The sequence below is a fragment of the Athene cunicularia genome, assembly GCF_003259725.1.
Source record: "Athene cunicularia isolate RWA chromosome 22 unlocalized genomic scaffold, athCun1 chr22_part1, whole genome shotgun sequence".
Lineage (NCBI taxonomy): Eukaryota > Metazoa > Chordata > Aves > Strigiformes > Strigidae > Athene > Athene cunicularia.
In genome coordinates this window covers 737,953-749,916 of record NW_020799128.1, presented here as the reverse complement: position 1 = coordinate 749,916, position 11,964 = coordinate 737,953, and the positions used below count along the sequence as shown (strand labels likewise).

At 52.1% G+C, this 11,964-nt stretch overlaps 1 protein-coding gene across 1 annotated transcript in view; it reads right to left on the bottom strand.

Moving 5' to 3' along the window:
* TACR1 (tachykinin receptor 1) overlaps positions 1-11,882 on the bottom strand; it is a 19,866-nt gene extending 7,984 nt beyond the window's left edge. The window contains exon 1 of the mRNA XM_026863008.1: positions 10,918-11,882. Within this exon, the coding sequence (XP_026718809.1) occupies positions 10,918-11,318 (401 nt within the window). The 5' untranslated portion in view covers positions 11,319-11,882. The remainder of the gene's footprint in view (positions 1-10,917) is intronic.
* Between the last annotated feature and the right edge of the window lie 82 nt (positions 11,883-11,964).

The window sequence follows — 11,964 nt, the reverse complement described above, 5'->3', positions numbered from 1 at the left end:
GCTCCCCAGCAGACCTGTGCTCCAGACCCTGCCCCAGCTCCGTTGCCCTTCTTTGACACCCTCTTAATGCATCCTGGCAGCCCCTCACTCCGCACGATGCAAACAGCATCGGACAAATCCCTCGACGGAGGATTTCCCAGCCAATGCTCTAATTCTCTCGCGGCATCTTCCCCTCGAGATTTGAATCCCGTCTGAGACACTCATTGACTTTGAGCCCAAAACCAGCTTCACTAACGCAAACAGCAACCGGCTGCTTCTGCAAAACCCAGTTTGTACAAAGCCAGTCGCAACGCTGTCGGCTGGCAGCAGCCGCTTTGGCAGCGCCGGGTAGTTTTTCCCCCGCGCAAAATTTTATCTCTGTGGTGAATCACCATGCCAAGCGTTACAGGAGAAGAACCAAAAATATGAGTTTTGGACCAGGGTAGGATGGGTGATCTGAGATACCACCTGTATCTGCCCGGCTCGTGGGCTCTTTCCCCTCCGAACATCAGTCATCGTATGCGAGGAAAGCTCCAGAGGCGACAAGGTGGATTGAATTTATCCCTCTGCAAATCTAGTTTTGCGAAGCTGCCAGCAGCCAGCAGCGCTGGAAAGATTAAGTGAGAACGTCGCAAATTTTTTATTTATTCCCACCCCCACCCCTTCACCTCCACGTCAAGCTTCAGGAAGAAGCATTGCATTGCTCCGCATGTGTTCTCACCCGAGGCATTTGCAGCCTCCTCTATTTCTCCCTTCATCCCTTCTCCTTTCACAGAATGAACAGGTTTTCCTTTTAATTTTTTTTTCCCGGATGGAACATATGCCCTGTGTTGCATTTTTAGGTGGCCACTCGCAGGGGAGCAAAGACGTAGGGATTAATTTATGAGTAGGCAGGAGGTACTGCGGTCAGCTCTTCCTCTGCCCCAGGGTACCAAACCTTATCACCTTTGTGCAGCTGAAAACCCACCGAATCCACCCGATAATTATTCCTCGGATATCTGTTTGGTACTTGAAGCTCCTTAGAAAAAAGCCGAGGCAGTGGGTGTTAGTGCTGCTCTGGCACAGCAGCTGGTGATGTATCAACGTCTCCTGGCTTCTGCATCCACGTTTCTGTTGCATTTAAAGTAATGAATTAATTCGGTAAGAGATGAATCCCCTTGCGTTCTAGCCGGTCCTCAGAGATTAGAGGGGCTGAGGGTGGCTGGATTCATTTAATAGCAGCTCTAATTAGGGCCCTGACACCAGATGCACAAACAGCCCGGAGGCTGTAGGTCCGGTGGCATTCAAGGGAAGCCGTCAGGGTCACGCATAGAACGGTTTATTCTGCTGCAACATCGACAAATTCTTCGAGATTGCCTCCGATAAATGCACAGACTGCAGGTTGGCTCTATAGCACTACGCAAAAAGAATGACTGCCATCACACCCAATTAATTCCGGGGTAATCACTCGGCGTAGCCGATGGCTCAAATCTTACCAAAAAGCGTCCCTTTGGGGGCGGGGGGGGGACAAGGACCACGAACCCATCCGTCTGTCCATCCAGTTTGGTATCGGATTATCATCCCTCTGAGTTAGATACAAACTCAGGGTAGTTTTGACTCAGCGTGTACGTGTGGGTGGCTGGGACTGTGGTCAAGCCATTGTTTCTGGAGTAACGACACAGCGCGTTCCTTGGTGTGCGCTGTTTTTTTTTTATTTTTTTTGTGGGAAAAGAGAAAAAAAAGAGAGATAAGGTCTCACAGAGTTCCACAAAACAGTCCTTGAGAGAAGGGAAGGAGCAGGAGATAAATCTGCAGAGTCACGTCAAACGTTCCTGGAGATAAGTGGAAGAACGGGACCGCGTGGCCTCCACCTCGCTTCGCGTTCCTCCTTGGTGCCACGGCAGCACAAATCGCTGGATCTTCGTCCCATCCTGTGTTTGTTCTGGGCACCGTGCGTTAAGGAAATAAGGGCTCGTCTCCTTCCTCTTCCTCATCCTTCAGACTCCTGGCATTGGGCTGAGCCCCTCGTTAGTGGGCTTGCTGAGCTGGGTGAGGTTTGGATGAGGCTTGGGTGGGCTTTATCCGGGGGTTCAGAGTGGATTAATCTGGGTTTATGCTCCCGAGCAGCAGCAAGTCCGCGTGCCTAAGTTTGCCGCTGATGCTCGACCCGACGGTTCAAGCTCAAGCGTGCAAATGGTGGAAAACGAGGGATTTCCACAAAAGTCGGGCCATTTCTGTTGAAATACTTGCCTGGAGAAACATGTGAGGCTGAGAACTCTGGGAAGCAAAGCCACCGCTTGGTTGCAGCCAGCCAGAAATGCTTTTACATCTCCGACTTTGTTTCCCCTGGCGCATTTCAGGGGACTTTCCTCGTGGGCTTAAAGCCCTTTTTGCAGCTGCAGAAGCCCCTTGCGGTTGATTAAAACATCCAAATAATCACTGTAAGGACGAACTAAACCCCCACCGCATCACCCAGAGACCTTTCCAACTACCATTGACTTGCCTGCAACGCTGTCTGATAGTGGAGAGGAGGCGGCAAAATTCATCCAACCACGCTGACGTTGGAAGGCCGGGGTCAGGGCGGCAGGAGGGAGCCAACAAGCGGTGCTTTGGGTTAAAACTGGCCCCAAATCCTGTTTTTCAGCAGCGATTCCCCAATCTGATGGTCCTGAGCAACCTCTGAAATATTCCCCGGGGGATGTCCTGGGTTCATCCGCCCATCAGGCTTAACAATGGGAATAATAATAACAGTTCTCCCAGACAGGGCTCTGACGGAGAAGAAAAAAATGTAATAAAAAGGGTCTGGGCTGCTTGGAGGAGCTGGTATTGCAGGCCATAAAAATGCTGGAGATAGATGGAAATGTACAAACATCCTGAAAATAATTAGCCCATTATTTCATATTAAAATATCATATAATCATATAATCGTATCGCTAAGCAGAAAATTGTCCTAAGATTTTAATAACCACTTCCTTTTTTTGTCGTCCCCCCCCTTTTTTTTTTTCCTTTTTTTTTTTTTTTCTTTTGCTTGACAAGAACGTTTGATGCAAAATCAAACCAGGGAGAGGAGGGGAGCAGAGACTACAGTTTCATGTCCGCCTTAGCTTGGGTGACAGCTGCTGTCTTGCTTGTCTTGGGGTGGAAAAGCATCAATACAGGGACCAAGCAGCTTCCTTTGCCTCCTTCCAGCGCTGGGTCCGTTGCTCTCAAATAACTCTCATTTCCTTGCAGACGGGGAGGACTTTCCACGTTTCTCTTCCCAGTAGGTTGGTGTGTATTCCTGTCTTTGAATTTTGGGGGTTTGGGTGTTTTTTTTGGCCACCACCGGGGCTTTTTTTTTCTCTTTTTTTTTTTTTTTTTTCATCAGAACACAGGTCCCCAAAAAGCCAGTTTGCTTTCTTGCAATTCTGTTCAGTTTTGAGCCAAGCCCTCCCCTGTGGTGTGTTTCTACGGTGAGGTTTTTGGTTCACCTAAAACAAAACCTTCCGAGCAGGCGAATGCGAAGCAGAGCCGTGCCGCGGGCGCCTCCAGGTTGTTTTCTCCCCTCCACGCAGGTTCGATCTCCCCGGCGAGGCTGCGGTACGTGCCGCAGCCAAACCTCCATCAATCACTTCTTAGCGGAGAAGAAAAACGACACGTCAATCGTGACTTTGCCTTTCAGCGAAGAAAAGCCAACCTGTTTATTCTGCAGCAATACCAACACTTTCTGCATTCATATCGAAATACGGAGCAGGGGCACGGGGTGCAGCTGCAGTGCCCCGGGTGTCTGCGAGGTGCTGGTGGGTGTTTGGCCCTATGGTTTTCGCAGTGCTGGGCACAAAAGGATCCGAGCTGAAGTGCCGGGAAGCCGCTGCCCTCCTTGCTTGGCTGTGCGGATCCTGGCCGTGCCAGTGAGAAGCGAGCTCTCAAAAGCCAGGCTAATGAGTTTATTAGCTCGTATTTCTCCTCGAAAAGTGCCTCTGTGGCCCCACTCTGCCCATCTCCCTAAGATGCTGTATCCTATTAGAGAGATTTATATATATTTTTTTCTCTGCCATCCAAGAGGGTGATTTTTCCCATCCAGAAAAAATAAAAAAATAAAAATATGGGGCGTTGCGGTTTGCTGGGGACGGTCCTTTGCGGGAGGTGAGGAAGAGGAGCACAGCCCTGTGGGACCATCCTGCCCTTGCTGCTGCGGTGGGTGACAAACCACCGTGGGGACTTCAAGTCCTAAATTGTCCCAGGGAACTGGCTCTTGGTTGAGGACTGAAGGGCAGATTTCTGCGTCAGGGAAAGGTTTCGTTCCCTGGGCACGGGGGTAGCACTGGGAATGGGCACAGTCGCCCGCAGGAGGTGTTGCTTTGGGAAGATTTAACCATACTTTTCCTCAAAATAAAAAGACCTGCTGTTGCTCTCCTTTTGGGGGGGCATCACCGTATTTCAGGAGCAAACTGTTGTCAAGTTCTGCAGGCTCAGGGTTGCCCAGTTCCTCGTGGGAAGGAACGCAGCTGCGTTTTCCTCGCGCCTTCCCCACCAAGTTTCATGTTTTAAACCCACCGTGTTTAACGGGCTTGGCCCTAAAGCACACAACTTTACACCAGACGCCGTTTGATGACGTTGGTAATGCCGTTCACTGCTGTTTAAATATTTTATTGTGGTTTTATTTTTTTTGGGCGGGGGGTGTGTTACCATGACGATACAATAATTTGAGTGCAACGTTATACCAGGGTAGCTCCGAGCGTATCGGTTACTGAATAGCGCATTCGAGGCGGTGTAGCCGTCTATTAATTGAATCTGGAAATCTGGAGTCTGCCTGGATAACTAACATTACACAATTGTTTCCACCCTCACGGAGATGAGATTAATATAACAGCAAAAATTTGTGCAGCATCTTCCATCCCGGAGTTTCCTTATCTGCTTCATTAAGTAATAAGGATACGACAGATAAGCGATGAGTAACCAAGAGGGCTCAGTGTTTGTGTTTTACTGCACAACAATTTCCCGTCCTGAGCAAAGAGGGGTTTAGTGCAGAGTCAGGCCTGGGGGGATCTGCAGCCAAGTCAGAGCAGATGCCCTGGGCTGAAGTTGGTCAAATTCCTCCAGCACAGCTGCAGGCGCTTCCTACCCAAGAAACAAAAAGCTTGTCCTTGGGGAAAAAAAACCCTGCCTTTTTGCTTTCCGTGGATGCAAAACTACCATCCCTTGAGTGGGTTTGCTTAGCAAAGCTTGGCCTTGTCGTGCTGGCCCCAAATCCCTCGTATCTGGGTGAAACACGACGCCGGGGACAAAGGCGCCGCAAGCAGCTGCTTCCTCCTATTTATTGCTGTGACACGAAAGAGCCCCCATGGAACCCGAGGGCTGGGCCGCGGGGCCCCGGTGGTGCTCCAGCATCCTCAGCAAGCAGGAGGCTGCAGGTTTCTCACCGAAATCTCCCCGCAGCACCGATACAGCACGACATCTTTCTTTCCTTGAAAACAGCACGCTATTTCCTTCGAGCACAATCAAAAAAGGACCCGTTACCCGCCACCAAGCAGCGAGCTGGAGTTATTCTGGCGGCTTCGCAGACTCCCCTGCCTTCCCGCGCAGCACCTCTTGGCCTTGCACACAAGGGTTGAAAAGCCAAAGGCAGGTGGAAGAGGATCAAACCCTGGTTCACTGCAGCAGGCTGGTGAGGCGGCGCAGAGCTCCCTCCTGCGTGCTGAGGTGGGATGGGAGACCCAGAGCACCACCCCGCCCCGCCGAGAGACTCCGCAGATGCTGTTGCTCAAGGCACCTACGTGACCTTATCAGTTAATCAGTCCTGGTTTGTAGCTGGAGAGTGAGGGGGGAGAACAAAACCAACATGAAATGCGGGGCTGGTGACCCATGAGAACTGGCGCGCTCAGCGCATGGGTGGCTCCCGCTGGGCCATTGCGGAATTAAGAATAAATTAAGGGATGAATTAAGAAAGCCATCGAATATGGGAGACATGGGCCTGTCAGCCCCGCACAGCCTCTGAAAAGGCTTTGGTGAGAACCAGGCCTTGGGAGGAAGATCAGAAACTGCCGAGTTGTGCCGAGGCGTCCGGGAAAAACGAGGGAGAGCTGCAACCCCGAGCGGTGGGACAGTCCCGAGCTGCGAGGAGTCACCGCCGCGTGAACAGCGCCTGAGCGAGCCGGCGGTTGGTCTGCACAGCCCGTCTTAGACTGGTCCTGCGCTGGTAGGAGAAGAGGTTGATAACGGTCTCATTGCTGATTCGCTAATGGTGAAGTAAGAGCTGTGGCGAGAGCACAAGTATGTGCTGATGGAAAAATAAACGGCTCTGCTGGATGGAGTTGTGCAGGTCTGACACCCTCCCGCCACGATCAGATAAACCAAATGTCTCACCGGGAGCCCTCGGACTCCTGCAGCTGAGCACCGTGATCACCCCAAACCCTTCTCTAAACCCTGAGTCCCCTGCGTGTCCCAGCCCCCAAACTGTCACTAATTCACCTTAGTTCTGTGTGGTTTTCTGGGTTTGGGGTTTTTTTTGGTTGTTTTTTTTTTATTCGGGTTGGAAAAGCCCCTCGGGATCACCGAGTCCAACCCTCAGCCCGACTCCACAAAGCTCTCCCCTACCCCACATCCCCCCCAGCTCATCCCAACGGCCCTGAAACCCCCCAGGGATGGGGACTCCCCCCTCCCCGGGCAGCCTGTTCCACTCTCGGACCACTCTTGCTGGGAAAAACTTTTTCCTGCCACAGGAACTTCAAGCCGCCTCTTCTTTCAAGAGGAAAAGGGGGGAAAAGAGATGTCAGTTATTTTTCGACAGGCTGAATTCCTGTCTCGTGGGTACTGGGGGGGGATTAATTCCAGTTAATACCCCTCAGACCAGTCTGCTGCTGGGAGCTGGGGCATAAACCAGTGACCCCCTTACTGAGGCCTTCCCTGCCCTAGCCCCATCCCCCTGCTGGCTAACCCCGCCTGGGAAACCAACACTTCGCGGGTATCCAGCGGCTCCGTGGGGTTTTTTGATGTGTTCAAGTGCTGATTTTTTTTAGGCGTGCAAAAAGCTGCCTGGTTTACTGCTTAGCTGGAGCACAAGGAGTGCCGCAGGGCTGCTGGCCCTAAACCCCGCGCTCTTTTTCCTTCCCCCTTGCTCTTCCATCTTCCAAATTCCACCCCAAGCAGAGCAAGATTACGGCAGCGCCGGGCGCAGATCAAAGTCCTGCTCTGAAAACCCCGGAAATCCATTAAGTCAAGATTAAAAAAAAAAACAAAAACCAAACAAACCACAACCCAAAACCCTGGTGCTATATTAGGGTGTAAATGACTAATTAATCTGTCTGTGCGCTGATGTAATTTGTCCTCTCCGGAGGGTTTCTTTCTGCAGTAATCACCTCTCGGGGAAGGCACGGGGTCGCTGAGCTGGCAAATACGTTCCTGATATTCGGCTGGTTCATGCAACCTGGGAGTTCAAGCTTGCAAGCAGTAAATAATTTTTCTGAGCCGGTTTTTCTTCTGCAAATAATACGGGGTTGGGGAGATATTAAAAGGTCTCGGGTGCAGACTAGCGATTTTAGGAGCTGCGGTGGTGAATGAAGGTTTGCAGATTTGATGTTTCTTCGGCAGCTTCTGCTAGCAAACTGATGGACCTTAAACCACCCGAAAGAATTTGATAACCCAGTTGGAAATAAAAAAGGGAATATAAAGAAGATCCCAGTTGGATTGCCCTGCCCTGCGTGCTGGTCTGGCAGCGCTGACGCTGGTGGAGGCTGGAGATGGTGGGGTTTTTTTTTTTGGGGTTTTTTTTTATGAGCAAAAGCAGCGGGTTGGTCTAGGAGTTGCAGGAGGTTAGTCCCGCTGTATGTCATTTTTATGGCTGCTTTAGAGCAGAGGACACTTTGCAGAAAAAGGGAAATGGCTTCGTATTAAATAGCCCAAGTGCTGCCCAGTCTGTCTTCACCCCAAGCTCACGGCAGGGCTCTCACCTTTCATCAGGGTTTGTTCAGCCTGCGGTGTTTTCGGCTTAGCTCACTTAAATTTTTGAGATCAGAGATGATTTTGGTTTTTTTTTCGGATTCTGTAAGTAATCCGGGATCTTCACCTCCGGCTGCATTCCTGGTTGGCTGCTGTCACAGAAGCTTCCATCCGAAGTTGGGGAATGGTGTGGGCAAGTGGTTGTGCTCAGAAATTTATCCGGGTCCCAAGGAGAAAGAAAATGCAACAAGTTTGATGTTCCATCCTACGTGCCATAGATATTGCACTTTAGAGATGTCCAGAGGGTTTTGGTTTTTTTGTTTTTCTTTCTCTACACGTGGCTGCAAATTGCCTTGGACTCACCATAGGCACTGCCGGGCTCTCACTTTTCCTCGAAGATTGGAAAAAACCTCAGGATTTTCTGTCGATCTCTTTCAAGTGAATGAATTCACAGGAAGAGCTGGAAGCTGGGAGGGGATGCGTGATGTGCTCTGGCCCAAAAATGAAGGACATGGCAAATTTTATAGTGCCAAAGCGAGCTGCTTGGTCCTCACTTTTGTAGAATGCTGAGAAGCAGCATCACGGCTTTTCCTGAGCAGACGTTACCAGCTGCCAGCCTCGACTCCCGAATTTCCTGCTATTGTTGCAGCGTTCAGAATAACACTCGCTATAGGATTATTATTTTTATTTTTTTTTTCCAGAGTTGTTGTGCCCAGGTTGAAAGAAATCCTGGTGAAAGACTGGATGGTCTAGCTTCAAGCAAAAACCTTTTTGTCATGCACAAACCCATGGCGGGTCCTGCAGAAAAAAAAAACATCCGACCGCTCTGCTGGATGGCTTAATACACTTTGGGAACACGCTCAATTCTGCTTTCCTAGTTTTTGATGGAAATCAGAACCGCAGTCAGGTTTGATTTCAGCTTTGTCCTGGCTGTGACTATAACCCATTTTGCCGAGCCTACCTGGCTCTGCTGCTCCGAATTCAGGTGCTTGCTTTGCCTGTTTCAGCACAGCACGGCTCTTTTGCCGCCTGCCAGAACAAATTCTTCCCTTCTAGGGAACAAGTTCCTGCATTTCACGCATTTAAGTTACTGTCGTCAGGTCTCAGACATGGGAAAACAAGCAGTTTTCCAGTGCTTGGAGATGCTGTTGCATGCTGCTTGCCTGGAGGGGCAGAGGATGGGCTTTGCTGCCTTCCCCTTCCTGATTTCCCACCTCGTTGGAAATTCGGGGCCCAGAAATGCAGCAGGTAGCTCCGTGCAGGAGGTGTTTGTACCCCGAGGCTGCAGCTTCTTTTGGGTCCTTCTTGGTGGGGGGAACCAAGCCCGCACGCACAGGTTTTGCAGCCCCGCCATGGGAAAAACCAAACCTCTGTTTAAGGGTTTGTAGATGCAAGGAAAAAGCTGGAAATGCCAATTCCCCTCGAAAATTCAGCCCCAGGCTCCCAGACCTGCCTTTGCTCCCCATTTTACACATGTTCCTCCAGCTTCCCCTGGCAGATTTGCTTTTCTGGTTATTCTGGGGTGCGGACCGAAAGCTAAAACCCCCGAACTATTCAAAAAATAAAATAATCTCCTCAAATTCATCCTAACCTGAAAGGGGCTCTGCCAGCTGATCCCCAACATCCTCGAAACACGGATGCTGCTGAAACAAAGCCAGCAACACCATCGGGTGGGAACGGAGCCACGGTGGTAGTATTCCTCTATTCATTTGTTATTGCCTTAATTCTCCTCACATCTCCAGTATGAGAGCTCGGCTATGTCCAATTTATTTCAGGGAAAGGGTCTTGCAACCACTCCAGAGTGAAACAAAACCTGAGCCTGTTTTCCAAGGACTAGAGAGCATCATCTCAAGCTCTATTTCCCAAGCTGTCAGCACATGAGTTGTGGCAGCACTATAATTTCTCATAGGGAAATATCCGTGCCAGTTTGTGCAGCACTTAGACATCAGCTCAAAATGTGCTGGCATACGGCAAGGCAAATCTTCCCCCCCCCCTTCACATATATCCCCAGCCAAAATGTCTTTTACTCCCTGGGAAGAAGGACCAAAGAGAGGCGTTGCAGAGCTGAGCTGTCTTCAGGAAATATGTTGCGTTGGAAAAATCTGTTGCGCTTGAAACGCCAGTACTCAAGAGGGAATTGCAAAGCAGTTTGAGAGCTTCAATCTATCTCTAGCACTGGTGTGAAAATGCCGTCAAATAAAAGATTTCTTGGAGGGGGAAGAGAGGAGAGGGCAGCTGCGTGCTGGAGGCGCTTGGCGTGTGGCTTATCTTGTGTCCCTCAACCCCGGGCGCTTGCTGAACTTTTGATCGTGGCCAGACGCAAGCGGGACCTGGCTCTGCCGACAGTCCCCAGCCAGCGGGCAGCGCCGGCAGGAACCAGCAGTAAAAAAAAAAAAACCCACCACTGAACAGTGCTGGCTGCAGCTAAACCAGAGAAATCCCTGGCACCTAGCGCTCCCCCCTGACCCCCACTAATAGAAATCAATAAAAACGTCAGCACGCAACGCGACAACACACACCCGCCGGGTCGAGATGCCTTTCCCGAGCCCGAGCTTCTCTCCCAGGCTCCTTAGACGGTTTCCAACCCAGATGGAGAGACACGAAACAGCTCCCGCAGCGCAGCGGAGGCACGGCCGACGCTGGCGTGTCTTTTATTTCATGAGGTGATGCCATTTTGTGCTAAATATTGAGTTTGCTTTTAACTGAGGAGGTTGGGAAGGGAATGGACGGTTCTGCAGGGGAGCTGGGAAGGGAGCGAACAGCGATGCTACAAATACACGCCCCAGACACGCTACCGACACGCACGGGGGTTACAAAACCTTTTCTCGAGCTCCTTTCGTAAAGCTGACAAAGGATTCCCAAAGCCACCTGCAGCCAGGGCGGGGAGATGGATTATTTTTAGCGCTCTTTTCCCCAAGGGAGGTTTATTTTTAATCATAGTGTTCCCCCATGACCAGAGCTCCGAGGGAGCTGAGCCCAGCCCCCAGGTGAAGACAGATCGGGGTGCCAGGGAGGGTTTGGGGTGTCCCGCTCAGAGCTCACCTGTCCAGGGCGATGGCCGTCATGGAGTAGATGCTGGCGAAGACGGCGGCGATGGGGAAGAAGTTGTGAAACTTGCAGTAGAGCAGCCCGTAGTACCACTCGTTGTGGATGGCGTAGGTGAAGTTCACCACCGTGTTGAAGGCGGACATGGAGGCTTCGGCAAACGCCAGGTTCACCAAGAAGTAGTTGGTGACGGTGCGCATCCTCTTGTGAGCCAGGATGATCCACATCACCACCACGTTCCCCACCACCGACACCACCACGATGAGGGCGTAGGCGACAGCCCACAGGGCCACCTGCCACGGGGGCTGCACGAACTGGTTGGCGAAGGACTCGTTGAAGGAGGCGTTGAGCAGCCACCGGTGATCCAGCTCCGCTTCCAGCGGCAGGGCGTTATCCATCACGTCACGATGCAGCCAGACCAGGCGCACGGAGGTTTTGGGGTGCAGGTCCCTCCTGCTTTAAGGTACGGCAGGATCAGGGGACAAATTTGGGGTGCAGGGTCCCTCCTGGGTCAGCAGGCAGCCACTTCGGGGTGCATGGCTGGTTCAGGGCACGGGTACCTCCCAGTTCAGGGCTGGTTCGGGGCGTAGGACTCACCTGCTTCAGGGTGCAGTCGGTTTGGGGTGCAGGACCCTTCCGGTTCAGGGTGCAGTCGGTTCGGGGTGCATGGCTGGTTTGGGGTGCGGGTCCCTCCGGGCTTGGCTGCAGTTTCACCGGGGCGCAGACTCCTCCCGATTCAGGGCACAGCCGGCTCGGGGTGCGGGTCCCTCCCAGTTCAGGGCTGGAGGGGGATGCGGGTCCCTCCCGGTTTGGGGGCAGCTGGGTCGGGGTGCAGGTGCTCCCCGGTTCAGGACCGGAGCAGGATGCGGGTCCCTCCCCGTTCAGGACTGGAGCCGGTTGGGGACGCGGGACCGGAGCCCGTTCGGGATGCGGGTCCCTCCCCGCTGGGGACCGGAGCGGGATGCGGGTCCCTCCCGGCTCGGGGTGCAGCCGGTTCAGGCTGCGGGTCCCCCCGGTTCAGGCCCGCCTCGGGGTGCGGGTTCC